Source organism: Pleurodeles waltl, chromosome 5 (assembly GCF_031143425.1).
Source record: "Pleurodeles waltl isolate 20211129_DDA chromosome 5, aPleWal1.hap1.20221129, whole genome shotgun sequence".
NCBI classification, from domain to species: Eukaryota; Metazoa; Chordata; class Amphibia; order Caudata; family Salamandridae; genus Pleurodeles; species Pleurodeles waltl.
The window spans coordinates 70127523-70154767 of record NC_090444.1 but is presented as its reverse complement, the minus strand read 5'-3'; the positions used below and the strand labels follow the sequence as shown (position 1 = coordinate 70154767).

General features: G+C 47.8%; 1 protein-coding gene across 5 annotated transcripts in view; it reads left to right on the top strand.

The window, feature by feature from the left end:
- The window catches only part of CAD (carbamoyl-phosphate synthetase 2, aspartate transcarbamylase, and dihydroorotase), a 617432-nt gene that overhangs the window by 485590 nt on the left and 104597 nt on the right, over positions 1–27245 (top strand). For all 5 annotated transcript variants that reach the window (XM_069233593.1, XM_069233597.1, XM_069233596.1 and 2 more), the window contains 3 exons: positions 22257–22331; positions 22928–23140; positions 23864–23989. In XM_069233593.1, the coding sequence (XP_069089694.1) occupies positions 22257–22331; positions 22928–23140; positions 23864–23989 (414 nt within the window). The remainder of the gene's footprint in view (positions 1–22256; positions 22332–22927; positions 23141–23863; positions 23990–27245) is intronic.

The window sequence follows — 27245 nt, the reverse complement described above, 5'->3', positions numbered from 1 at the left end:
AGAGGACTAAGTCAGAAGATGGAACGTTTGTCTATGACGAAGCTTGTTAATGTAGCCGATCCGCTCGCCATCATGTTCGGCATCAAATTCCGCTTAGATCCCAGTCTACCATTAGCACTTTATGCTTCTTGCTGCTATTCCTACTTAACCCTTTAAAATTCATATCTACGGTTCCACTTACTGGATTTTTGTCACTTTGGTGTTTCTTAAATTTTACTCTTATTTTTTTTTATTCGGTTTGGGAGTTTTTATTGTTTTGAGTTTATTATTGTTTTGGTACTGCATAATTTGCCCTAAGTTAAGCTTGTTTGCTCTGTGCCGTATGTAATAGGGTTATGCTCAGGTTAATTTAATGACTTTAAGGGTTCGCCCTGACAAGTGTTGTAATTATTCCTTCTGCTGGATATTCACCCACCCCAGATGATGATCCAGTTTCCTACAGTACACAAGTAAAGATAAGGCAAAAAAGTGTACTCCATACATCAAAAAGTGAATATCTTGCAGGGTCCACCCTTTTCTAACACCACCCCTCCGTATCAGACCTTGCCCCGGAACCTGTCTCTTGGGTCCAGGGCAGTCACATGGTTTAAGGGGCACGTTGTAGGAGCAGCTAGGAAAAGGGCCAACTCCCACACATCTGGAGATGCACCACCCCCAGATAAAGAAAGCCGCAAGTTCGATGCAGCTGGTAAGAGAGTCGCAGCACAAGCTGCAAACCAGTGGCGCATCGCTAACTCCCAGGCACTACTTGCGCGCTATGACAGAGCCCATTGGGATGAGATGCAACATCTCATTGACCATCTGCCCAAGGACCTACAAAATAGGGCAAAACAAGTGGTTGAGGAGGGACAGACCATTTCCAACAACCAAATCCGCTCCTCCATGGACGCTGCAGATACAGCTGCACAGACAATTAATACATCTGTAACTATCAGAAGGCATGCATGGCTCCGAACGTCTGGATTTAAACCAGAGATTCAGCAAGCAGTTCTCAATATGCCTTTTAACGAAAAAGAACTGTTCGGTCCAGAAGTGGACACAGCGATTGAGAAACTCAAAAAAGACACGGACACTGCTAAAGCCATGGGCGCACTCTACTCCCCGCAGAGCAGAGGGAATTACAGCACATTCCGTAAAACACCCTTTAGAGGGGGGTTTCGGGGTCAGAGCACACAAGCCAGCACCTCACAGGCAACACCGTCCACTTACCAGGGACAGTACAGAGGAGGTTTTCGGGGACAATATAGAGGAGGCCAATTCCCTAGGAATAGAGGAAAATTTCAAAGCCCCAAAACCCCTACTACTAAGCAGTGACTCACACGTCACTCACCCCCTCCACACAACACCAGTGGGGGGAAGAATAAGTCATTATTACAAAGCATGGGAGGAAATCACTACAGACACTTGGGTTCTAGCAATTATCCAACATGGTTATTGCATAGAATTTCTACAATTCCCTCCAAACATACCACCAAAAGCACAAAATTTGACAAAACATCATTCCAATCTCCTGGAGATAGAAGTGCAGGCACTATTGCAAAAGAATGCAATCGAATTAGTGCCAAACACACAAATAAACACAGGAGTTTACTCACTGTACTTTCTGATACCAAAGAAGGACAAAACGCTGAGACCAATCCTAGACCTCAGAATAGTGAACACATTCATCAAATCAGACCACTTTCACATGGTCACACTACAAGAAGTATTACCATTGCTAAAACTACACGACTACATGACAACTTTAGACCTCAAGGACGCGTATTTCCATATACCAATACACCCATCGCACAGGAAATACCTAAGGTTTGTATTCAAAGGAATACATTACCAATTCAAGGTACTGCCTTTCGGATTAACAACCGCACCAAGAGTCTTTACCAAATGTCTAGCGGTAGTCGCTGCACACATCAGAAGGCAGCAAATACATGTGTTCCCATATCTAGACGACTGGCTAATCAAGGCCCATTCGTTAATATAGTGCTCAAATCACACAAATCAGATCATACAAACCCTCTTCAAACTAGGGTTCACCGTCAACTTCACGAAATCCAACATTCTGCCGTGCAAGGTACAACAATACCTAGGAGCCATAATAGACACAACAAAAGGAGTAGCCACTCCAAGTCCCCAAAGAATTCAAAATTTCAACACCATCATACAACGCATGTATCCAACAGAAAAGATACAAGCAAAGATGATATTACAACTCCTAGGCATGATGTCTTCATGCATAGCCATTGTCCCAAACGCAAGACTGCACATGAGGCCCTTACAACAGTGCCTAGCATCACAGTGGTCTCAAGCACAGGGTCATCTTCTAGATCTGGTGTTAATAGACCGCCAAACTTACCTCTCGCTTCTGTGGTGGAACAACATAAATTTAAACAAAGGGCGGCCTTTCCAAGACCCAGTGCCACAATACGTAATAACAGATGCTTCCATGACAGGGTGGGGAGCACACCTCGATCAACACAGCATACAAGGACAATGGAACGTACATCAAACAAAACTGCATATAAATCACCTAGAACTTCTAGCAGTTTTTCAAGCACTAAAAGCTTTCCAACCAATAATAGTTCACAAATACATTCTCGTCAAGACAGACAACATGACAACAATGTATTATCTAAACAAGCAAGGGGGGACGCACTCCACGCAGTTAAGCCTGCTAGCACAAAAAATTTGGCGTTGGGCAATTCACAACCAGATTCGCCTAATAGCACAATTTATACCAGGGATCCAAAATCAACTCGCAGACAATCTCTCTCGAGATCACCAACAGGTCCACGAATGGGAAATTCACCCCCAAATTCTGAACACCTATTTCAAACTCTGGGGAACACCTCAAATAGACTTGTTTGCGACGAAGGAGAACGCAAAATGCCAAAACTTCGCATCCAGATACCCACACAAACAGTCCCAAGGCAATGCCCTATGGATGAACTGGTCAGGGATATTTGCTTACGCTTTTCCTCCTCTCCCTCTCCTTCCTTACCTGGTAAACAAACTCAGTAAAAACAAACTCAAATTAATAGCACCAACTTGGGCAAGGCAACCCTGGTACACAACGCTGCTAGACCTATCAGTAGTACCCTACATCAAATTGCCCAACAGGCCAGATCTGTTGACACAACACAACCAAAAGATCAGACACCCAGATCCAGCATCGCTGAATCTAGCAATCTGGCTCCTGAAATCCTAGAATTCGGGCACTTACAACTTACCCAAGAATGTATGGAAGTCATAAAGCAAGCCAGAAGGCCATCCACCAGGCACTGCTATGCAAGTAAATTGAAGAGGTTTGTTTGCTACTGCCATATTAATCAAATACAACCATTACACACAACTCCAGAACATGTAGTGGGTTACTTGCTTCACTTACAAAAATCTAACCTGGCTTTCTCTTCCATTAAAATACACCTTGCAGCAATATCTGCATACCTGCAGACTACCTATTCAACTTCCCTATATAAGATACCAGTCATTAAAGCATTCATGGAGGGCCTTAGGAGAATTATACCACCAAGAACACCACCTGTTCCTTCATGGAACCTAAATGTTGTCCTAACTAGACTTATGGGTCCACCTTTTGAACCCATGCACTCCTGCGAAATACAGTTCCTAACCTGGAAGGTTGCATTTCTCATCGCCATTACTTCCCTAAGAAGAGTAAGCGAGATTCAGGCGTTTACAATACAAGAACCTTTTATACAACTACACAAGAATAAGGTCGTCCTAAGGACTAATCCTAAATTTTTGCCAAAGGTTATTTCACCGTTCCATCTAAATCAAACAGTGGAACTTCCAGTGTTCTTTCCACAGCCAGATACCGTAGCTGAAAGGGCACTACATACATTAGATGTCAAAAGAGCATTAATGTATTACATTGACAGAACAAAGAACATCAGAAAGACTAAACAACTATTTATTGCATTTCAAAAACCTCATGCAGGAAACCCAATATCAAAACAAGGTATAGCCAGATGGATAGTTAAATGCATCCAAATCTGCTACCTTAAAGCTAAACGACAGCTGCCCATTACACCAAGGGCACACTCAACCAGAAAGAAAGGTGCTACCATGGCCTTTCTAGGAAACATCCCAATGCAAGAAATATGTAAGGCAGCCACATGGTCTATGCCTCACACATTCACCAAGCACTACTGTGTAGACGTGTTATCCGCACAACAAGCCACAGTAGGTCAAGCCGTATTAAGAACATTATTTCAAACTACTTCCACTCCTACAGGCTGAGCCACCGCTTTTGGGGAGATAACTGCTTACTAGTCTATGCAAAACATGCGTATCTACAGCGACAGATGCCATCGAACTGAAAATGTCACTTACCCAGTGTACATCTGTTCGTGGCATCAGTCGCTGTAGATTCGCATGTGCCCACCCGCCTCCCCGGGAGCCTGTAGCAGTTTGGAAGTTACCTTCAACTATTTGTATATGTATCATCTCAACCTTAAATAGGTACATACTTAGTCACTCCATTGCATGGGCACTATTACTACAATTCAACTCCTACCTCACCCTCTGCGGGGAAAAACAATCGAAGATGGAGTCGACGCCCATGCGCAATGGAGACAAAAGGAGGAGTCACTCGGTCCCGTGACTCGAAAGACTTCTTCGAAGAAAAACAACTTGTAACACTCCGGCCCAACACCAGATGGCGAGCTATGCAAAACATGCGAATCTACAGCGACTGATGCCACGAACAGATGTACACTGGGTAAGTGACATGTTCGATGGCATCTGTCGCTGTAGATACGCATGTTCTGCAATAGCTCGCCATCTGGTGTTGGGCCGGAGTGTTACAAGTTGTTTTTCTTCGAAGAAGTCTTTCGAGTCACGGGACCGAGTGACTCCTCCTTTTGTCTCCATTGCGCATGGGCGTCGACTCTATCCTCGATTGTTTTTTTTCCGCCATCGGGTTCGGACGTGTTCCTGTCGCTCCGAGTTTCGGAACGGAAAGATAGCTAATTTCGGAAGATTTTCGTCGGTATTGTTGCGTTCGGGATCGGCGTACTTACATTCAACACCGCATCAAAGATCGAAGAGCTCCGGTGCCCTTCGGGGTAGTTTTTCGATCCTCCGTCGGGGCCTGGTCGGCCCGACCGCGTGCTGAAGAACGCCGATGGAACGGACCCCGTTTCGTTTCTGCCCCAAATGCCACAATAAATACCCCTACACAGACCAACACTTGGTCTGCAACCTGTGCCTGTCACCTGAGCACAGCGAAGACACCTGCGAGGCCTGTCGTGCGTTCCGGTCCCGAAAAACACGTCGAGCCAGAAGACTTCAGATGGCGTCCGCACCGACAGCCCAACGGGAGTTCGAGGAACAGGAAGAGGAAGGTACCTTCTCGATCCAAGACTCAGACTCCGAAGGATTCCACGATACACAAACCGTGAGTAAGACGTCGAAAACCACACAGAGAAACATTTACAAGGCCCAGGGGACGCCACTGCCACCAGGCCATGGCTCGACCCGTAAATTCGGTGACCGACCGTCGGCACCGAAAAAGGCCCAAACAGTGCCGAGATCGTCCGACTCCGGTCGAGACACCGGCACGCAGCCTTCTCGGGACCGAGAAAGTGCTGGAGACAAGCCTCGACACCGTGATGCCGGTGTGGACACGGCTCGACGCCGAGACAGCGGCACCGAAACAGATCGACGCCGAGAGGTTTCGGCCCCGAAAAGAAAAAAAGTCACCTCGGAGCCGAAAAAACACGCAGACAAAGTTTTGATGCCGAAACAAACTGCAAGCGACCCAGCTTCAGGCTCTTATACAGAAGAGCACTCGCTAACCTCCCAAATGCAGAAGCATAGGTTTGAGGAAGAGCTACAGGCAACTGATGTGGACCATACGCAAAAACGTATCTTCATTCAGCAGGGGACAGGAAAAATAAGCATCCTTCCCCCCATTAGGAGAAAGAGGAGGTTGGAGTTCCAGACGGAACAAACACCACAACCAAAAGTGGTGAAAAGAGTTACACCACCACCCTCACCTCCTCCCGTGATTGACGTTTCACCAGCACAAACTCCATCACACTCCCCAGCTCACACCACCATGAGCCAGGGTGACCAAGATCAGGACGCATGGGACCTATACGACGCCCCAGTGTCAGATAACAGTCCGGAGGCATACCCTGCGAAGCCATCTCCACCAGAAGACAGCACCGCGTACTCTCAAGTGGTGGCTAGAGCAGCACAATTTCACCACGTAAGCCTCCTCTCAGAACAGGTCGAGGATGATTTCTTATTCAACACACTCTCCTCCACCCACAGCTCATACCAAAGCTTGCCTATGCTCCCTGGTATGCTCCGGCACGCAAAAGACATCTTTAAGGAGCCGGTTAAAAGTAGGGCAATCACACCAAGGGTAGAAAAAAAGTATAAGCCGCCTCCTACGGACCCGGTTTTCATCACTACACAGCTGCCACCAGACTCTGTTGTTGTAGGAGCAGCTAGGAAAAGGGCCAACTCTCACACATCTGGAGATGCACCACCCCCAGATAAAGAAAGCCGCAAGTTTGATGCAGCTGGTAAAAGAGTCGCAGCACAAGCTGCAAACCAGTGGCGCATCGCGAACTCCCAGGCACTACTTGCGCGCTATGACAGAGCCCACTGGGACGAGATGCAACATCTCATTGAACATCTGCCCAAGGACTTACAAAATAGGGCAAAACAAGTGGTTGAGGAGGGACAGGCCATCTCCAACAACCAGATCCGCTCCTCCATGGACGCTGCAGATACAGCTGCACGGACAATTAATACATCCGTAACTATCAGAAGGCATGCATGGCTCCGAACGTCTGGATTTAAACCAGAGATTCAACAAGCAGTTCTCAATATGCCTTTTAATGAAAAAGAACTGTTCGGTCCAGAAGTGGACACAGCGATTGAGAAACTCAAAAAAGATACGGACACTGCCAAAGCCATGGGCGCACTCTACTCCCCGCAGAGCAGAGGGAATTACAGCTCATTCCGTAAAACGCCCTTTCGAGGGGGGTTTCGGGGTCAAAGCACACAAGCCAGCACCTCACAAGCAACACCGTCCAGTTACCAAGGACAGTATAGAGGAGGTTTTCGGGGACAATATAGAGGAGGGCAATTCCCTAGAAATAGAGGAAGATTCCAAAGCCCCAAAACCCCTACTACTAAACAGTGACTCACATGTCACTCACCCCCTCCACACAACACCAGTGGGGGGACGAATAGGTCATTATTACAAAGCATGGGAGAAAATCACTACAGACACTTGGGTTCTAGCAATTATCCAACATGGTTATTGCATAGAATTTCTACAATTCCCTCCAAACATACCACCAAAAGCACAAAATTTAACAACACACCATTCCAATCTCCTGGAGATAGAAGTGCAGGCACTATTGCAAAAGAATGCAATCGAATTAGTGCCAAACACACAAATAAACACAGGAGTTTACTCACTGTACTTTCTGATACCAAAGAAGGACAAAACACTGAGACCAATCCTAGACCTCAGAGTAGTGAACACTTTCATCAAATCAGACCACTTCCACATGGTCACACTACAAGAAGTATTGCCATTGCTAAAGCTGCACGACTACATGGCAACTTTAGACCTCAAGGATGCTTATTTCCATATACCAATACACCCATCGCACAGGAAATACCTAAGGTTTGTATTCAAAGGAATACATTACCAATTCAAGGTACTGCCTTTCGGATTAACAACCGCACCAAGAGTCTTTACCAAATGTCTAGCGGTAGTCGCAGCACACATAAGAAGGCAGCAGATACATGTGTTCCCATATCTAGACGACTGGCTAATCAAGGCCCATTCGTTAATAGAGTGCTCAATTCACACAAATCATATCATACAAACCCTCTTCAAACTAGGGTTCACCGTCAATTTCACAAAATCCAAAATTCTGCCACGCAAGGTACAACAATACCTGGGAGCCATAATAGACACATCAAAAGGAGTAGCCACTCCAAGTCCACAAAGAATTCAAAATTTCAACACCATCATACAACGCATGTATCCAACACAAAAGATACAAGCAAAGATGGTATTACAACTCCTAGGCATGATGTCATCATGCATAGCCATTGTCCCAAACGCAAGACTGCACATGAGGCCCTTACAACAATGCCTAGCATCACAGTGGTCTCAAGCACAGGGTCACCTTCTAGATCTGGTGTTAATAGACCGCCAAACTTACCTCTCGCTTCTGTGGTGGAACAACATAAATTTAAACAAGGGGCGGCCTTTCCAAGACCCAGTGCCACAATACGTAATAACAACAGATGCTTCCATGACAGGGTGGGGAGCACACCTCGATCAACACAGCATACAAGGACAATGGAACGTACATCAAACAAAACTGCATATCAATCACCTAGAACTTCTAGCAGTTTTTCAAGCACTAAAAGCTTTCCAACCATTAATAGTTCACAAATACATTCTCGTCAAAACAGACAACATGACAACAATGTATTATCTAAACAAGCAGGGGGGGACGCACTCCACGCAGTTAAGCCTGCTAGCACAAAAAATTTGGCATTGGGCAATTCACAACCAAATTCGCCTAATTGCACAGTTTATACCAGGGATACAAAATCAACTCGCAGACAATCTCTCTCGAGATCACCAACAGGTCCACGAATGGGAAATTCACCCCCAAATTCTGAACACTTATTTCAAACTCTGGGGAACACCTCAGATAGACTTGTTTGCGACAAGGGAGAACGCAAAATGCCAAAACTTCGCATCCAGATACCCACACAAACAATCCCAAGGCAATGCCCTATGGATGAACTGGTCAGGGATATTTGCTTACGCTTTTCCTCCTCTCCCTCTCCTTCCTTACCTGGTAAACAAACTCAGTCAAAGCAAACTCAAACTCATATTGATAGCACCAACTTGGGCAAGGCAACCCTGGTACACAACACTGCTAGACCTATCAGTGGTACCCTGCATCAAATTGCCCAACAGGCCAGATCTGTTGACACAGCACAACCAAAAGATCAGACACCCAGATCCAGCATCGCTGAATCTAGCAATCTGGCTCCTGAAATCCTAGAATTCGGGCACTTACAGCTTACCCAAGAATGTATGGAAGTCATAAAACAAGCAAGAAGGCCATCCACAAGGCACTGCTATGCAAGTAAATGGAAGAGGTTTGTTTGCTACTGCCATATTAATCAAATACAACCGTTACACACAACTCCAGAACAGGTAGTGGGTTACTTGCTTCACTTACAAAAATCTAACCTAGCTTTCTCTTCCATTAAGATTCACCTTGCAGCAATATCTGCATACCTGCAAACTACCTATTCAACTTCCCTATATAAAATACCAGTCATTAAAGCATTCATGGAGGGCCTTAGGAGAATTATACCACCAAGAACACTACCTGTTCCTTCATGGAACCTAAATGTTGTCCTAACTAGACTTATGGGTCCACCTTTTGAACCCATGCACTCCTGCGACATACAGTTCCTAACCTGGAAGGTGGCATTTCTCATCGCCATTACTTCCCTAAGAAGAGTAAGCGAGATTCAGGCGTTTACTATACAGGAACCTTTTATACAACTACACAAAAATAAAGTCGTCCTAAGGACCAATCCTAAATTTTTGCCAAAGGTTATTTCACCGTTCCATCTAAATCAAACAGTGGAACTTCCAGTGTTCTTTCCACAGCCAGATACCGTAGCTGAAAGGGCACTACATACATTAGATGTCAAAAGAGCATTAATGTATTACATTGACAGAACAAAAAACATCAGAAAGACTAAACAACTCTTTATTGCATTTCAAAAACCTCACGCCGGAAACCCAATTTCAAAACAAGGTATAGCCAGATGGATAGTTAAATGCATCCAAATCTGCTACCTTAAAGCTAAACGACAGCTGCCCATTACACCAAGGGCACACTCAACCAGAAAGAAAGGTGCTACCATGGCCTTTCTAGGAAACATCCCAATGCAAGAAATATGTAAGGCAGCCACATGGTCTACGCCTCACACATTCACCAAGCACTACTGTGTAGACGTGTTATCCGCACAACAAGCCACAGTAGGTCAAGCCGTATTAAGGACATTATTTCAGACTACTTCCACTCCTACAGGCTGATCCACCGCTTTTGGGGAAATAACTGCTTACTAGTCTATGCAGAACATGCGTATCTACAGCGACAGATGCCATTGAACTGAAAATGTCACTTACCCAGTGTACATCTGTTCGTGGCATCAGTCGCAGTAGATTCGCATGTGCCCACCCGCCTCCCCGGGAGCCTGTAGCAGTTTGGAAGTTACCTTCAATTATTTATATATGTATCATCTCAACCTTAAATAGGTGCATACTTAGTCACTCCATTGCATGGGCACTATTACTACAATTCAACTCCTACCTCACCCTCTGCGGGGAAAAACAATCGAGGATAGAGTCGACGCCCATGCGCAATGGAGACAAAAGGAGGAGTCACTCGGTCCCGTGACTCGAAAGACTTCTTCGAAGAAAAACAACTTGTAACACTCCGGCCCAACACCAGATGGCGAGCTATTGCAGAACATGCGAATCTACTGCGACTGATGCCACGAACAGATGTACACTGGGTAAGTGACATTTTCATTTCATTACCTTTGTTTCCTGCACCTATGAACAGTTGCACTGTGACTGAATGGCCATATGGTGCTGTTTAGGGCGGGACTCTCTCAAAGTAGTGGGGTCCAACAGTCTATTAATATTTTGATTGTCAGTGCATTACTTTCTTTTAAAAGGAAAGGACTATATTACAAGTAAGATTATACGTGATAAATGCTCACAGACATTTGGTGCACACAGACAGCCCCCAAACAACTCTATAGCTCTTAGCTCTTGGTTTCATCTTTACTTTGCTGCTGAACTCTCTATCATTACTGTTATGTGGCAGGTGACTTGCATGCACCCTAGTAAATTGGATTGAATTTGGGATTTATATAAAGCAGAGCAGATTTCAAAGCCAATATTCCGGTTTGTTTCGGTATGAACAGTTTGGATTTTGGTTTCATGTCTTAGAATGTGGTCAAGAACATGCCTGATACAAATCTTCAGAACCACACAGGCTTGGGAAATGATTCTAGCAGTTCTGGAATCTAAGTAGCCCTCCTCGGCTGATAACACATTCACCAACCACTGCCCGAAGTTTAAAAAAATAAAAAAATAAAAATTTGATTTGCATAGTTGACAGGAGTGATATGTACAGGCATCCCCAGTGTAAGGGACAATCAGTAATGGTTCAGGATAACACTCCTCAGTGACTGAAGGCAATGGATCCTGTTGCAGATCCAGATGTTGTGCAACTAGGCAGCTGGCGGATGTCTCTAGGGCAGTTTGTCTTTCTACTGCCCAGGCGAGTCATTTCAGGTGCTGGACTTTAATGGTTTGTCTTCCTGACAAGGGTCCTCCAGCTGTTCATAGAGACAGATAAATATTTACTTTCCACAGCTTCCAGAATGAAGTATTGGCTAGGGAGACAAGTACTTCCCTTAATAGACATGCTTAACCAGATAGATACTTTGCAATCTTTGAAATTATGGAGTTCCATAAATCATGGGGCGGCAAAACCCTGACCTGATCTCATCCTGTTTAGGCCTATTGCCTCTTAGATTGGTGTAGAGTGGCTCTGCTAGAGGTAAGTCACCCCTCTAGCAGGCCTTGCAGCCCTAAGGCAGGGTGCACTATACCACAGGTGAGGGCATATGTGCATGAGCACTATGCCCCTACAGTGTCTAAGCAAAACCTTAGACATTGTAAGTGCAGGGTAGCCATAAGAATATATGGTATGGGAGTCTGTCAAAAACGAACTCCACAGCTCCATAATGGCTACACTGAATACTGGGAAGTTTGGTACCAAACTTCTCAGAATAATAAACCCACACTGATGCCAGTGTTGGATTTATTAAAAAATGTACACAGAGGGCATCTTAGAGATGCCCCCTGTATTTTACCCAATTGTTCAGTGTAGGACTGACTGGTCTGTGCCAGCCTGCTGCTGAGAGACGAGTTTCTGACCCCATGCGGTGAGAGCCTTTGTGCTCTCTGAGGACAGAAACAAAGCCTGCTCTGGGTGGAGGTGCTTCACACCTCCCCCTGCAGGAACTGTAACACCTAGCAGTGAGCTTCAAAGGCTCAAGCTTCGTGTTACAATGCCCCAGGGCACTCCAGCTAGTGGAGATGCCCGCCCCCTGGAACCAGCCCCCACTTTTGGCGGCAAGTCCAGGAGAGATAATGAGAAAAACAAGGAGGAGTCACTGGCCAGTCAGGACAGCCCCTAAGGTGTCCTGAGCGGAGGTGACTGACTTTTAGAAATCCTCCATCTTGTAGAAGGGGGATTCCCCCAATAGGAATAGGGATGTGCCTCCCTCCCCTCAGGGAGGAGGCACAAAGAGGGTGTACCCACCCTCAAGGACAGTAGCCATTGGCTACTGCCCTCCCAGACCTAAACCCACCCCTAAATTCAGTATTTAGGGGCTCCCCAGAACCTAGGAACTCGGATTCCTGCAACCTAAGAAGAAGAGGACTGCTGAGCTGAAAAACCCTGCAGAGAAGACGGAGACACCAACTGCTTTGGCCCCAGCTCTACCGGCCTGTCTCCCCACTTCGAAAAGACACTGCTCCAGCGACGCTTTCCCCAGGACCAGCGACCTCTGAATCCTCAGAGAACTGCCCTGCTCTAAAAGGACCAAGAAACTCCAGAGGACAGCGGCCCTGTTCACCCAAGACTGCAACTTTGTTTCCAGAGGAGCAACTTAAAGGCAACAGCGTTTCCCGCCAGAAGCGTGAGACTTGCAACCCTGCACCCGGCGACCCCCGACTCGACTGGTGGAGAAACAACACCTCAGGGAGGACCCTCCGGCGACTCAGAGACTGTGAGTAACCAAAGTTGTCCCCCCTGAACCCCCACAGCGACGCCTGCAGAGGGAATCCCGAGGCTCCCCCTGACCGCGACTGCCTGACTCTCAGATCCCGACGCCTGGAAAAGACCCTGCACCCGCAGCCCCCAGGACCTGAAGGATCGGAACTCCAGTGCAGGAGTGACCCCCAGGAGGCCCTCTCCCTTGCCCAGGTGGTGGCTACCCTGAGGAGCCCCCCCCTTGCCTGCCTGCATCGCTGAAGAGACCCCTTGGTCTCCCATTGATTCCTATTACAAACCAGACGCTTGTTTGCACACTGCACCCGGCCGCCCCGCGCTGCTGAGGGTGTACTTTCTGTGTGGACTTGTGTACCCCCCCGGTGCCCTACAAAACCCCCCTGGTCTGCCCTCCAAAGACGTGGGTACTTACCTGCTGGCAGACTGGAACCGGGGCACCCCCTTCTCCATTGAAGCCTATGCGTTTTGGGCACCACTTTGAACTCTGCACCTGACCGGCCCTGAGCTGCTGGTGTGGTAACTTTGGGGTTGCTCTGAACCCCCAACGGTGGGCTACCTTGGACCCCAATTTGAACCCCGTAGGTGGTTTACTTACCTGCAAGAACTAACAATTACTTACCTCCCCTGGAACTGTGAAAATTGCACTGTCTAGTTTTAAAATAGCTATATGTGTTTTATTTGAAAAGTATATATGCTATTGTGATTATTCAAAGTTCCTAAAGTACTTACCTGCAATACCTTTCATGCAAAGTATTACATGTAGAATTTGAACCTGTGGTTCTTAAAATAAACCAAGAAAAGATATTTTTCTATACAAAAACCTATTGGCCTGGAATTGTCTCTGCGTGTGTGTTCCTCATTTATTGCTTGTGTATGTACAACAAATGCTTAACACTACTCCTTTGATAAGCCTACTGCTCGACCACACTACCACAAAATAGAGCATTAGTATTCTCTTTTTGCCACTATCTTACCTCTAAGGGGAACCCTTGGACTCTGTGCATACTATTCCTTACTTTGAAATAGTGCATACAGAGCCAACTTCCTACATTGGTGGATCAGCGGTGGGGTACAAGACTTTGCATTTGCTGGACTACTCAGCCAATACCTGATCACACGACAAATTCCAAAAATTGTCATTAGAAATTGATTTTTGCAATTTGAACTATTTTTCTAAATTCTTAAAAGTCATGCTAGGGCCTTGTGTTAGTCCCTGTTAGCATTTCTTTTAGAGTTTAAAAGTTTTGTGAAAGTTTGAATTAGATTCTAGAACTAGTTTTAGATTCTTAAAAAGTATTCCAACTTTTAGAAACATAATGCCTGGTGCAGATGTGAATGTGGAGGAACTCGACCTCACACCTTACCTCCATCTTAAAATGAGGGAGCTAAGGTCACTCTGCAAAATAAAGAAAATCACAATTGGCTCAAGACCCTCCAAACAACATCTCCAGGAGCTTTTGGCAGTTTGAAAAAGCCAACCCCTCTGAGGATGACAACCCAGAGGATGATGTTAGTGACATGGAGGAGAATTCCCACCTTCCAGTCCTAACTAGGGAACCCAGGGACCCTCAATCCCTGATTCCAACTGTGATAGTCAGAGATGCTGCTTCCCTCACAGGAGGGGCCAGCACCTCTGAAGTCACTGAGGATAGCCTCAGTGAAGAGGACCTCCTGCTAGCCAGGATGGCCAAAAGATTGGCTTTGGAAAGACAGATCCTAGCCATAGAAAGGGAAAGACAAGAGATGGGCCTAGGTCCTATCAATGGTGGCAGCAACCTAAATAGGGTCAGAGATTCTCCTGACCTGTTGAAAATCCCTAAAGGGATTGTAACTAAATATGAAGATGGTGATGACATCACCAAATGGTTCACAGCTTTTGAAAAGGCTTGTGCAACCAGAAAAGTAAACAGATCTCACTGGGGTGCTCTCCTTTGGGAAATGTTCACTGGAAAGTGTCGGGATAGACTCCTCACACTCTCTGGAAAAGATGCAGAATCTTATGACCTCATGAAGGGAACCCTGATTGAGGGCTTTGGATTCTCCACTGAGGAGTACAGGATTAGGTTCAGGGGGGCTCAAAAATCCTCGAGCCAGACCTGGGTTGATTTTGTAGACTACTCAGTGAAAACACTGGATGGTTGGTTAACTGGAAATGAAGTGCATGACTATGTTGGGCTTTATAATTTGTTTATGAAAGCACACATTTTAAGTAACTGCTTCAATGAAAAGTTGCATCAGTATCTGGTAGACCTAGGTCCAATTTCTCCCCAAGAATTGGGAAAGAAGGCAGACCACTGGGTCAAGACTAGGGTGACAAACTTCCACTGGGGGTGACCAAAAGAAAGGGGTTACAAAGCCTCCCCAGGAGAAAGTGGGTAACACTAGAAACAAAGACAAAAAGTCCTCTGTAGGCCCCCAAAAACCAGAACAGGTGGGTGGGCCCCGAGACACAATCCAAAACAAAGGTGGGTACCAGGGTAAGAACTGGGATGCCACTAAGACATGGTGCCAAAACTGTAGACAGACAGGGCGCCACACTAAGGACACTTCTTGTCCCAAAAACAAACCCCTTAGCAAAATCCCAAGGGTGACCAGTGTAGCCATTGGGGATGACTCCTCAGATGAGGAGGTCTTCATAGCCTTCAACTGGAAAAAGGGCCCAACAGGTGAGTTGGAGATTCCAGAGGGAAGTAGACACTTCCACCACCTACTGGTGAATGGAATCCCAGCCACTGCCCTGAGAGACACTTGTGTCAGTCACACTATTGTGCATGACAGGCTGGTGTTCTCAAACCAGTACATCCCAGGTGAGACTGCCAGAGTAAGAGTTAGCCCAGACAGGGTCACTGATAGGTCTGTGGCTTTTGTGCCCATAGAAGTGGGTGGGACTTTTAGCTGGAGAAGAGTGGTAGTCAGTACAGACCTCCCCCTTGATTGTCTCCTTGGAAATGACTACCCAGAGGTTAGTCAGAGCCCAAGAGAGGAACTGGTCCAGTGCCAGTCCTCTCCCAAGGATTCTGGAGGTGCTGCCTCTGCAGTAACTGCAAGTAGGCCCCAGAAGAAAAAGAAAAGTGTAGGAAGGGTGGACAACCTTTAGCCAATGTTCCAGCAAGCCAAGGCGATTCTGCTCCAGTAGGGGAGAACTCCAAAAGTGGCACTGGTAAAGTCCAACCTGACCCACAAGAAGTCCTGGCTAGTCAGGCAACTGTTAAGCCTGTGTGGGTAGCTCCTCAGCTAACAGAAGAAAGAGTGGAAGAAGGGTGTTTACTACAAAATGTGGTAACCCCCCACTCTAATACAGCAGACAGGCACCCTGAACCCAAAGAAGCCTGTAACTTAGCCCCTTCCCTTGTAGGTGAAGAGCTAAAGGTGTGGTTCTGGGCACTGACAGCTGTCAGTGGCCTCTGCTGGGTGTTAGCCTTTATGGCTGCACTCTCCTTGGCATGGTGGTCTGACCCCATGCCAAATAGCAAGTTAGGCCCCTGACCCTATTGGTCATGGTGGGGTTACTCCAGCTCTGGGTAACCTCTGTGGGTAAGCTAGGGGTGACCCTGGCTAAGATAAGATTAGCAGAGGTGGATACCGCTAACCCAAAAATAGAGAGAATGGGTGGAGAGATTAAAGACACAGACAAGAGGCAATTCAGACTAGGTCCTATCACCGTGGAAGTGGGTCAGTTCCCCTGAGGGAATGACCTGAACAGGAGAATGTAAGGCAGTGTAGGCCTTGTAACAAACCAGCCTATTTCCTCTACTCTTCCTCGCCTGACAGACTAGGAAGACTCTCCCAGCTTTGGCTGAGTCTCCTGGACTGTGGGCTGAGGGGGGGCGTGTAAAGAAATGGCTCCCTGTTGCAGTTACCCCCCACTTTTTGCCTGATACTGATGCTGACTTGACTGAGAAGTGTGCTGGGACCCTGCTAACCAGGCCCCAGCACCAGTGTTCTTTCACCTAAAATGTACCATTGTCTCCACAATTGGCACAACCCTGGCACCCAGGTAAGTCCCTTGTAACTGGTACCCCTGGTACCAAGGGCCCTGATGCCAGGGAAGGTCTCTAAGGGCTGCAGCATGTCTTATGCCACCCTAGGGACCCCTCACTCAGCACAGACACACTGCTTGCCAGCTTGTGTGTGCGGGTGGGGAGAAAATGACTAAGTCGACATGGCACTCCCCTCAGGGTGCCATGCCAACCTCACACTGCCTATGGCATAGGTAAGTCACCCCTCTAACAGGCCTTACAGCCCTAAGGCAGGGTGCACTATACCACAGGTGAGGGCATAGGTGCATGAGCACTATGCCCCTACAGTGTCTAAGCAAAACCTTAGACGTAAGTGCAGGGTAGCCATAAGAGTATATGGTCTGGGAGTCTGTCAAAAACGAACTCCACAGCTCCATAATGGCTACACTGAATACTGGGAAGTTTAGTATCAAACTTCTCAGAATAATAAACCCACACTGATGCCAGTGTTGGATTTATTAAAAAATGCACTGTAAGGAAATGCCTCCTTGGCATGGTTGCCCCCTGACTTTTTGCCTTTGCTGATGCTATGTTTACAATTGAAAGTGTGCTGAGGCCTGCTAACCAGGCCCCAGCACCAGTGTTCTTTCCCTAACCTGTACTTTTGTGTCCACAATTGGCAGACCCTGGCATCCAGATAAGTCCCTTGTAACTGGTACTTCTAGTACCAAGAGCCCTGATGCCAAGGAAGGTCTCTAAGGGCTACAGCATGTCTTATGCCACCCTGGAGACCTCTCACTCAGCCCAGACACACTGCTTGCCAGTTTGTGTGTGCTAGTGAGAACAAAACGAGTAAGTCGACATGGCACTCCCCTCAGGGTGCCATGCCAGCCTCTCACTGCCTATGCAGTATAGGTAAGACACCCCTCTAGCAGGCCTTACAGCCCTAAGGCAGGGTGCACTATACCATAGGTGAGGGTACCAATGCATGAGCATGGTACCCCTACAGTGTCTAAACAAAACCTTAGACATTGTAAGTGCAGGGTAGCCATAAGAGTATATGGTCTGGGAGTCTGTCAAACACGAACTCCACAGCACCATAATGGCTACACTGAAAACTGGGAAGTTTGGTATCAAACTTCTCAGCACAATAAATGCACACTGATGCCAGTGTACATTTTATTGTAAAATACACCCCAGAGGGCACCTTAGAGGTGCCCCCTGAAACTTAACCGACTGTCTGTGTAGGCTGACTAGTTCCAGCAGCCTGCCACACTAGAGACATGTTGCTGGCCCCATGGGGAGAGTGCCTTTGTCACTCTGAGGCCAGTAACAAAGCCTGCACTGGGTGGAGATGCTAACACCTCCCCCAGGCAGGAGCTGTAACACCTGGCGGTGAGCCTCAAAGGCTCACCCCTTTGTCACAGCCCAGCAGGGCACTCCAGCTTAGTGGAGTTGCCCGCCCCCTCCGGCCACGGCCCCCACTTTTGGCGGCAAGGCTGGAGGGAACAAAGAAAGCAACAAGGAGGAGTCACTGGCCAGTCAGGACAGCCCCTAAGGTGTCCTGAGCTGAGGTGACTCTAACTTTTAGAAATCCTCCATCTTGCAGATGGAGGATTCCCCCAATAGGGTTAGGATTGTGACCCCCTCCCCTTGGGAGGAGGCACAAAGAGGGTGTACCCACCCTCAGGGCTAGTAGCCATTGGCTACTAACCCCCCAGACCTAAACACGCCCTTAAATTTAGTATTTAAGGGCTACCCTGAACCCTAGAAAATTAGATTCCTGCAAACTACAAGAAGAAGGACTGCCTAGCTGAAAACCCCTGCAGAGGAAGACCAGAAGACGACAACTGCCTTGGCTCCAGAAACTCACCGGCCTGTCTCCTGCCTTCCAAAGAACTCTGCTCCAGCGACGCCTTCCAAGGGACCAGCGACCTCTGAATCCTCGGAGGACTGCCCTGCTTCGAAAAAGACAAGAAACTCCCGAGGACAGCGGACCTGCTCCAAAAAGACTGCAACTTTGTTTCAAGGAGCAGCTTTAAAGACCCTGCAATCTCCCCGCAAGAAGCGTGAGACTTGCAACCCTGCACCCGGCGACCCCGACTCGGCTGGTGGAGAACCAACACCTCAGGGAGGACCCCCGGACTACTCTACGACTGTGAGTACCAAAACCTGTCCCCCCCCTGAGCCCCCACAGCGCCGCCTGCAGAGGGAATCCCGAGGCTTCCCCTGACCGCGACTCTCTGAAACCTAAGTCCCGACGCCTGGAAAAGACCCTGCACCCGCAGCCCCCAGGACCTGAAGGACCGGACTTTCACTGGAGAAGTGACCCCCAGGAGTCCCTCTCCCTTGCCCAAGTGGAGGTTTCCCCGAGGAAGCCCCCCCTTGCCTGCCTGCAGCGCTGAAGAGATCCCTTGATCTCTCATTGACTAACATTGCAAACCCGACGCTTGTTTCTACACTGCACCCGGCCGCCCCGCGCTGCTGAGGGTGAAATTTCTGTGTGGGCTTGTGTCCCCCCCGGTGCCCTACAAAACCCCCCTGGTCTGCCCTCCGAAGACGCGGGTACTTACCTGCAAGCAGACCGGAACCGGGGCACCCCCTTCTCTCCATTCTAGCCTATGTGTTTTGGGCACCACTTTGAACTCTGCACCTGACCGGCCCTGAGCTGCTGGTGTGGTGACTTTGGGGTGGCTCTGAACCCCCAACGGTGGGCTACCTTGGACCAAGAACTGAACCCTGTAAGTGTCTTACTTACCTGGTAAAACTAACAAAAACTTACCTCCCCCAGGAACTGTGAAAATTGCACTGTGTCCACTTTTAAAGTAGCTATTTGTGAATAACTTGAAAAGTATACATGCAATTGAAATGATTCAAAGTTCCTAATGTACTTACCTGCAATACCTTTCAAACAAGATATTACATGTTAAATTTGAACCTGTGGTTCTTAAAATAAACTAAGAAAATATATTTTTCTATAACAAAACCTATTGGCTGGATTTGTCTCTGAGTGTGTGTACCTCATTTATTGTCTATGTGTATGTACAACAAATGCTTAACACTACTCCTTGGATAAGCCTACTGCTCGACCACACTACCACAAAATAGAGCATTAGTATTATCTATTTTTACCACTATTTTACCTCTAAGGGGAACCCTTGGACTCTGTGCATGCTATTCCTTACTTTGAAATAGCACATACAGAGCCAACTTCCTACATGCACACAGAGGGCATCTTAGAGATACCCCCTGTATTTTACCCAATTGTTCAGTGCAGGACTGACTGGTCTCTGCCAGCCTGCTGCTGAGAGATGAGTTTCTGACCCCATGCGGTGAGAGCCTTTGTGCTCTCTGAGGACAGAAACAAAGCCTGCTCTGGGTGGAGGTGCTTCACACCTCCCCCCCTGCAGGAACTGTAACACCTAGCAGTGAGCTTCAAAGGCTCAAGCTTCGTGTTACAATGCCCCAGGGCACTCCAGCTAGTGGAGATGCCCGCCTCCTGGACCCAGCCCCCACTTTTGGCGGCAAGTCCAGGAGAGATAATGAGAAAAACAAGGAGTCGTCACTGGCCAGTCAGGACAGCCCTTAAGGTGTCCTGAGGTGACTCTGACTTTTAGAAATCCTCCATCTTGTAGAAGGAGGATTCCCCCAATAGGGATAGGATTGTGACCCCCTCCCCTTGGGAGGAGGCACAAAGAGGGTGTACCCACCCTCAGGGCTAGTAGCCATTGGCTACTAACCCCCCAGACCTAAACACGCCCTTAAATTTAGTATTTAAGGGCTCCCCTGAACCTAAGAATTTAGATTCCTGCAACTTACAAGAAGAAGGGGACTGCTGAGCTGAAAGACCCATGCAGAGGAAGAAAAGAAGACACCAACTGCTTTGGCCCCAGACCTACCGGCCTGTCTCCTGCCTTCCAAAGAAACCTGCTCCAGCGACGCTTTCCTAAGGACCAGCGACCTCTGAATCCTCAGAGGACTGCCCTGCTTCAAGAAAGACAAGAAACTCCTGAGGACAGCGGCACTGCTCCAAAAGAACTGCAACTTTGTTACAGAGGAGCAGATTTAAAGACCCTGCAAATCCCCCGCAAGAAGCGTGAGACTTGCAACACTGCACCCGGCGACCCCGACTCGACTGGTGGAGAACCAACACCTCAGGGAGGACCCTCCGGCGACTCCGAGACCGTGAGTAACCAAAGTTGTCCCCCCTGAGCCCCCACAGTGACGCCTGCAGAGGGAATCCCGACGCTCCCCCTGACCGCAACTGCCTGAACCTAATTTCCCGACGGCTGGAAAAGACCCTGCACCCGCAGCCCCCAGCACCTGAAGGATCGGAACTCCAGTGCAGGAGTGACCCCCAGGAGGTCCTCTCCCTTGCCCAGGTGGTGGCTACCCCGAGGAGCCCCCCCCTTGCCTGCCTGCACCGCTGAAGAGACCCCTTGGTCTCTCATTGAAAACCATTGGAAACCCGACGCCTGTTTGCACACTGCACCCGGCCGCCCCCGCGCTGCTGAGGGTGTACTTTTTGTGCTGACTTGTGTCCCCCCCGGTGCCCTACAAAACCCCCCTGGTCTGTCCTCCGCAGACGCGGGTACTTACCTGCTGGCAGACTGGAACCGGGGCACCCCCTTCTCTCCATTGAAGCCTATGTGTTTTGGGCACCTCTTTGACCTCTGCACCTGACCGGCCCTGAGCTGCTGGTGTGGTAACTTTGGGGTTGCTCTGAACCCGCAACGGTGGGCTACCTTGGACCCAAAACTGAGACCTGTAAGTGACTTACTTACCTGCTAAAAATAACAATACTTTACCTCCCCCAGGAACTGTGAAAATTGCACTGTGTCCACTTTTAAAACAGCTATTTGTGTTTTATGTGAAAAGTATATATGCTACTGTAATTATTCAAAGTTCCTAAAGTACTTACCTGCAATACCTTTCAAATGAGATATTACATGTAGAATTTGAACCTGTGGTTCTTAAAATAAACTAAGAAAAGAGATTTTTCTATAACAAAACCTATTGGCTGGATTTGTCTCTGAGTGTGTGTTCCTCATTTATTGCCTGTGTGTATGTACAACAAATGCTTAACACTACTCCTTTGATAAGCCTACTGCTCGACCACACTACCACAAAATAGAGCATTAGTATTATCTCTTTTTGCCACTATCTTACCTTTAAGGGGAACCCTTGGACTCTGTGCATACTATTCCTTACTTTGAAATAGTGCATACAGAGCCAACTTCCTACAATATGGTTGTCAGATGTTTCTTTATTTCCTTTGTGGCCAGGGGAGACCATGGTCAAGATCGCATGCAGCGAGTTAGGAGGCAGCTTTGGGGTTTTAAATGCATATGTGATGACGCTGGCCTGTAATTTTGTGTCTGCCCAGATGTCGCATCTCTTCAATGTGGCGCACACCTTGCGAATGATGGTGCAGAAGGAGAGGAGTCTGGACATTCTGAAGGTGAGCGCTTTGCAATCCTGGAGTCCTTTTTCAGCAGCATACCCATGCCCAGCCACAGCGCCTGCTTTCCTGCCCTAAAGTCTGTGGGGCAGATATTGATGCATTATTCTATTTGTGCGAATCATTTAATTCAATTAATGCAACCATTGCAACTTATAAAGCAGATCACACACTAGCAAGAATGTGCAGAAGGTCATGAAGAGGAGATTTAAAGATAGTGATGTGCCTCCTCCTAACCTAAAATTGTCTCCCACTGAAGCAGAGCAACAATAGTGCTCAGCTAGTCATTAACAGCACATAGGAAATCGGTAAAGGCTGGATTAACTAGCAGTGGAGAAGGGCAGATGTGTATATATACTATAAGGTTCTAAGAGTAATGATTACAAATGACACCTGTTTCCCATACCAGCTAAGCAAATATAGGTCTGCAGGAATATGTATGCACACCGAGAAGCAACACTTACTAGGTAATTTTCTGGCTGTTTTCACATACCCGTTACATTGTAAGGATGCATATTACTCTTTCCACATTGATTGTTGGCTACTATTGTGGAACCTTCTCACTAGTTTTCGTGCTCTGTCCTCTTTCCTTGTAGGGGAAGGTGATGGCCTCCATGTTTTATGAGGCCAGTACCAGAACATGCAGCTCCTTCTGTTCGGCCATGTATCGCCTTGGAGGATCAGTGATCAACTTCTCTGAATCGACATCGTCTGCACTGAAAGGAGAGAATTTGGTGGACTCTGTGCAGACCATGAGTTGTTATGCTGATGTGATGGTGCTGCGCCATCCCCAGCCGGGGGCGGTGGAGGTACTGTCACTTGTTGTGATTGCCATTTCCAGAGCCAGGGCAGGTCTTGAGCTCTGTCTGTGCAAACTTGTCTGTATAACCTTCGACACCAGGGGTCTTTCGCAAGGATGAGATCTCAGCACCATGGAAAGAAAATCTTTCAAATTGTACCGGGCATTTGCACGCTTGCATCTAGAAAATGACAACACAAACGCTGGGGCAGGAAAAGACATGGCAAAGCAGAGCAACACTTAGACGGGGAAGGGCAAAGAACCACATGAGGGAGACTACTGAAAAACGCAGACATTCTCGTAGAGTGCTTAACTAAAAAGAAAATAGTAACACCAAAATAAACGAGAAGTGTAAGGACACAGTAATGCATTGATGCTCCAGGGAAGGGACAAACTCATGACAGGGAAGTAAAGCCCACAAAAGCCCTTAGATAATAATCGTGCAAACGAGTGGCAGAGACCAACCAGTGCCACCAGTGGGAGGGATTTAAGCCCATTGTAAGCTAACAAAATGTCTTGCCATAGATCATACATGCACTGCCTTAGTCAAGACCTAAAAATGGCGAGTGATACTTTATGATCCCTCATTCGAATTAACTTTCAAGAAACTTTATTGTCTATAGCAAATATTTGTTTGCAGACATCTTATGTGCGACTTGGACTTGTGAACGCAACATCATTACACTTTGTGTTGAATTGATAACCGCTTATCTTAGTGTTTTCTATTTTTCAGCTTGCTGCAAAGCTCTGTCGCAAACCTGTCATCAATGCTGGAGATGGGGTGGGAGAACACCCCACACAAGCTTTGTTGGATGTCTTTACCATCCGGGAAGAACTGGGAACTGTCAATGGGATGACTGTGAGTAGCTTAAAACACAAAGTAGGCTGAAATTGTAGAGGGTGCCTTTGTGTTAAAATTGCTTCCCATGCTGCTCCATTTCTAGTATCTTTTGAATAACTGCTGTTCTGAGGCCTGCAACTAAAATTGTTTTGCATTATTACCATACTGAATATTGCTTCCAGTGATATTGTGCTCATGGATTTGTTACCATGTGTGTTCTGCACCGGTCAGTTGTGCCTTTGGATGGTGAAATTCCACAGCCTAGTATCTGGTTGCATCCATGTTCTAGAGGTACAGGTTGCCCTGATGCCTGCTCTTTGCACCTTTCTTCATGGCTCAGCAGCTTGGATTTGTCCCTGCCTTGCTATATGTCCTGCATCTGGGTTCTCCATCCCATTCCACGAAAGACTGGTTTCACATGCATGTTTATCCTGCCTTTGTGTACTTGGATGATCGTTGGTGTATGTGCTGTGTATGTCTCTTGCAGATCAGGAACTCATTTTGGATCATCTGTATTTGGGTTATGTAGGGTAGTAGCCAATGGGCTACTGGCCCTTGATCGCTATACCCCTTAAATCAAATCAAATCATTAGCATTTATAAAGCGCGCTACTCACCCGTGCGGTTCTCAAGGCGCTAGGGACAAAGGGGGTGGTTATCGCTGCTCGAACAGCCAGGTCTTTAGGAGTCTCCGGAAAGCGGAGTGGTCCTGGGTGGTCCTGAGGCTGGTGGGGAGGGAGTTCCAGGTCTTGGCCGCCAGGAAGGAGAAAGATCTCCCACCCGCCGTGGAGCGTCGGATGCGAGGGACGGCGGCGAGTGCGAGGCCAGAGGAGCGGAGGGGGCGGGTGGGGACGTAGAAGTTGAGCCGTCTGTTGAGGTATTCCGGTCCCTTGTCGTGGAGGGCTTTGTGTGCGTTGGTGAGAAGTCGGAAGGTGATCCTTTTGCTGACTGGGAGCCAATGCAGGTGTCTCAGGTGTGCGGAGATGTGGCTGTTGCGGGGTACGTCGAGGATGAGGCGGGCTGAGGCGTTTTGAATGCGTTGCAGGCGATTTTGGAGTTTGGCGGTGGTCCCAGCGTAGAGGGTGTTGCCGTAGTCCAGGCGGCTCGTGATGAGGGCGTGGGTCACGTTTTTTCTGGTGTCGGCGGGGATCCAGCGGAAGATCTTGCGGAGGGTGAGGAAGCAGGCGGAGGACACGGCGTTGACTTGCTTGGTCATGGTGAGAAGGGGGTCCAAGATGAAGCCGAGGTTGCGGGCGTGGTCTGCGGGGGTCGGTGCGGTGCCGAGTGCCGTGGGCCACCAGGAGTCGTCCCAGGCGGACGGGGTGTTGCCGAGGATGAGGACTTCAGTTTTTTCAGAGTTCAGCTTTAGGCGGCTGAGCCTCATCCAATCTGCGACGTCCTTCATATGGCAACTTCCTGTGGGAAGTGGGCATAACCCTGTCCCCCAGAATATGCTATCACAAAGATGGCTGCTTCTGAAAAATTGTAAGAAGTGTGCCAGCAGCAGTGTAGTTTGCAGGGTTCCTCCAGAACATCCCTGATCACCACTGAAATGGATCAGACTCCATGGTGTATAGAAACAGAAGGCCCCTTTGAGGTATAAGGATGGTCCTTGTTGATGTCTTGCTCCATTGTTTTCCCAAGGTGTTATCCCTAACAGGTTGTGAGGTAGCTAAGCGAGCAAACCTCTCCCTCTTTTGTGCCGTTGTTTTGGGTCTCTCTGACTCGGAGCTCTGCTCCACCCCTCCTCCTTTCTGAAACTTGAGTTCAAAGCTTGGGTTGACCAGTCTCTGAGGAATACACAAATTCAGGAACCACCTTAAACAAGAGATGGCCCCATGAAATCCACAATCTTTGTCTGCAGACTTTGTAAACATATGAAGTGGCGTTTGCCAGTTAATATGCCAGGATTTCTCATTGACCAGTTGTCCGTCACCAGTGCAGGTGAGAAAGAAAAATTAGCTCCTGAGTTGGGTTCCCTGTTTGCCAACTTGCCAGGTTCTGGAACAGGAACCTGGGAGTTCTGCGTCCTGCTGAAAGCTGCCTGAAAACCACCTCAAGGGAATCAGTCCACTAACTGTTGAGCAGAGGTACTGAAAGCTACCCTTGCACAAAGGAAATATTCCCTAGACGAGCTGTGCAGAATAAGCTGTATATTGGCCTGTTCTAACAAAGGGAATGATCTGTGCAGCCAGGTGGTGTGGGTAGGGCCTTGTGACCCAGGTCCATAGCAGTTAACCCCCAGAGAAACTCGCTCCCCAAATTTGCGTTTGTGTGTAGGAGCTCTGATCTCTCCACGACGAGTCCCACCTGAGAATGGAAAGTGGCCATAGATTGGAGAAGTGACTACCATACACAGGTGGCTTGGTGCTAAGGAAATTCATACCTGTTTTAGGCGTTTTATCCACCAAAAGTGGCTGTAACGGTTTGACTATAGAACAAATCACAGCTCTGTCAGATTTTTTATTTTTTTTTGCCACATATGATATTGATCCATCCCTGCTGAGATACGGCCTGAGAACAATCCAACGATGAAGAGTTCCCTCCTTGCAATGTGGCGAGCGCAGCCTCAGTCGGTCTCTGCCCGCACAACTGCTCCTCGACATTCGGAGTAATGTGTGCCTACGAACAGCTGCACAATTAAAGGTGGTCTTTAGAGCGGAGTAGCAAGACCAAAACAGTGCAGGTTCTAATCCGCGAGCCCACACACAAACGTGAGCAGCATCTCCCACCTTAGGAGGTCAGATCAGTGTCTTGGGTGACAGGCTGGCAGAAGGACACCAGAGGCTGGTAGGTTTTCCAGGGACCACCTCTAAGGTGCATTTTGGGTGCATGTAATTGGTAAGTCCAGCACTGGAATAAGTGTGGGCTTATCTACATGAGATGTTTGATACCAGACATCCCTATCTTCAGTGAAGCCATCATGTAGCTGGGGACTCGTATTGACCAGTGTCCAGCACATGTATTTAAAATGGCTTCCCCGGCCACTTACCGTGTCTGAGAATTGACATAGGAGGGACATACCTGCTCTTGCAGATATACCCTCACATGAAATATAATGCACCCTGCAAGGCCTGCTGTAGGGGTGACTTACACATATTGCATGCAGAGTTAGGGACATGGCACACACACTGTGTGCAGTGTCATGTTTTCACTTTTGTCTGCACCAAGACACGCAGTCTGCAATGGCAGTCTGTCATGTGCTTGGTGAGGGGGTCCCTTAGGGTGGCACAATTTGTGCTGCAGCCCTTAGGGGGGACCCTCTTTTGTGCACC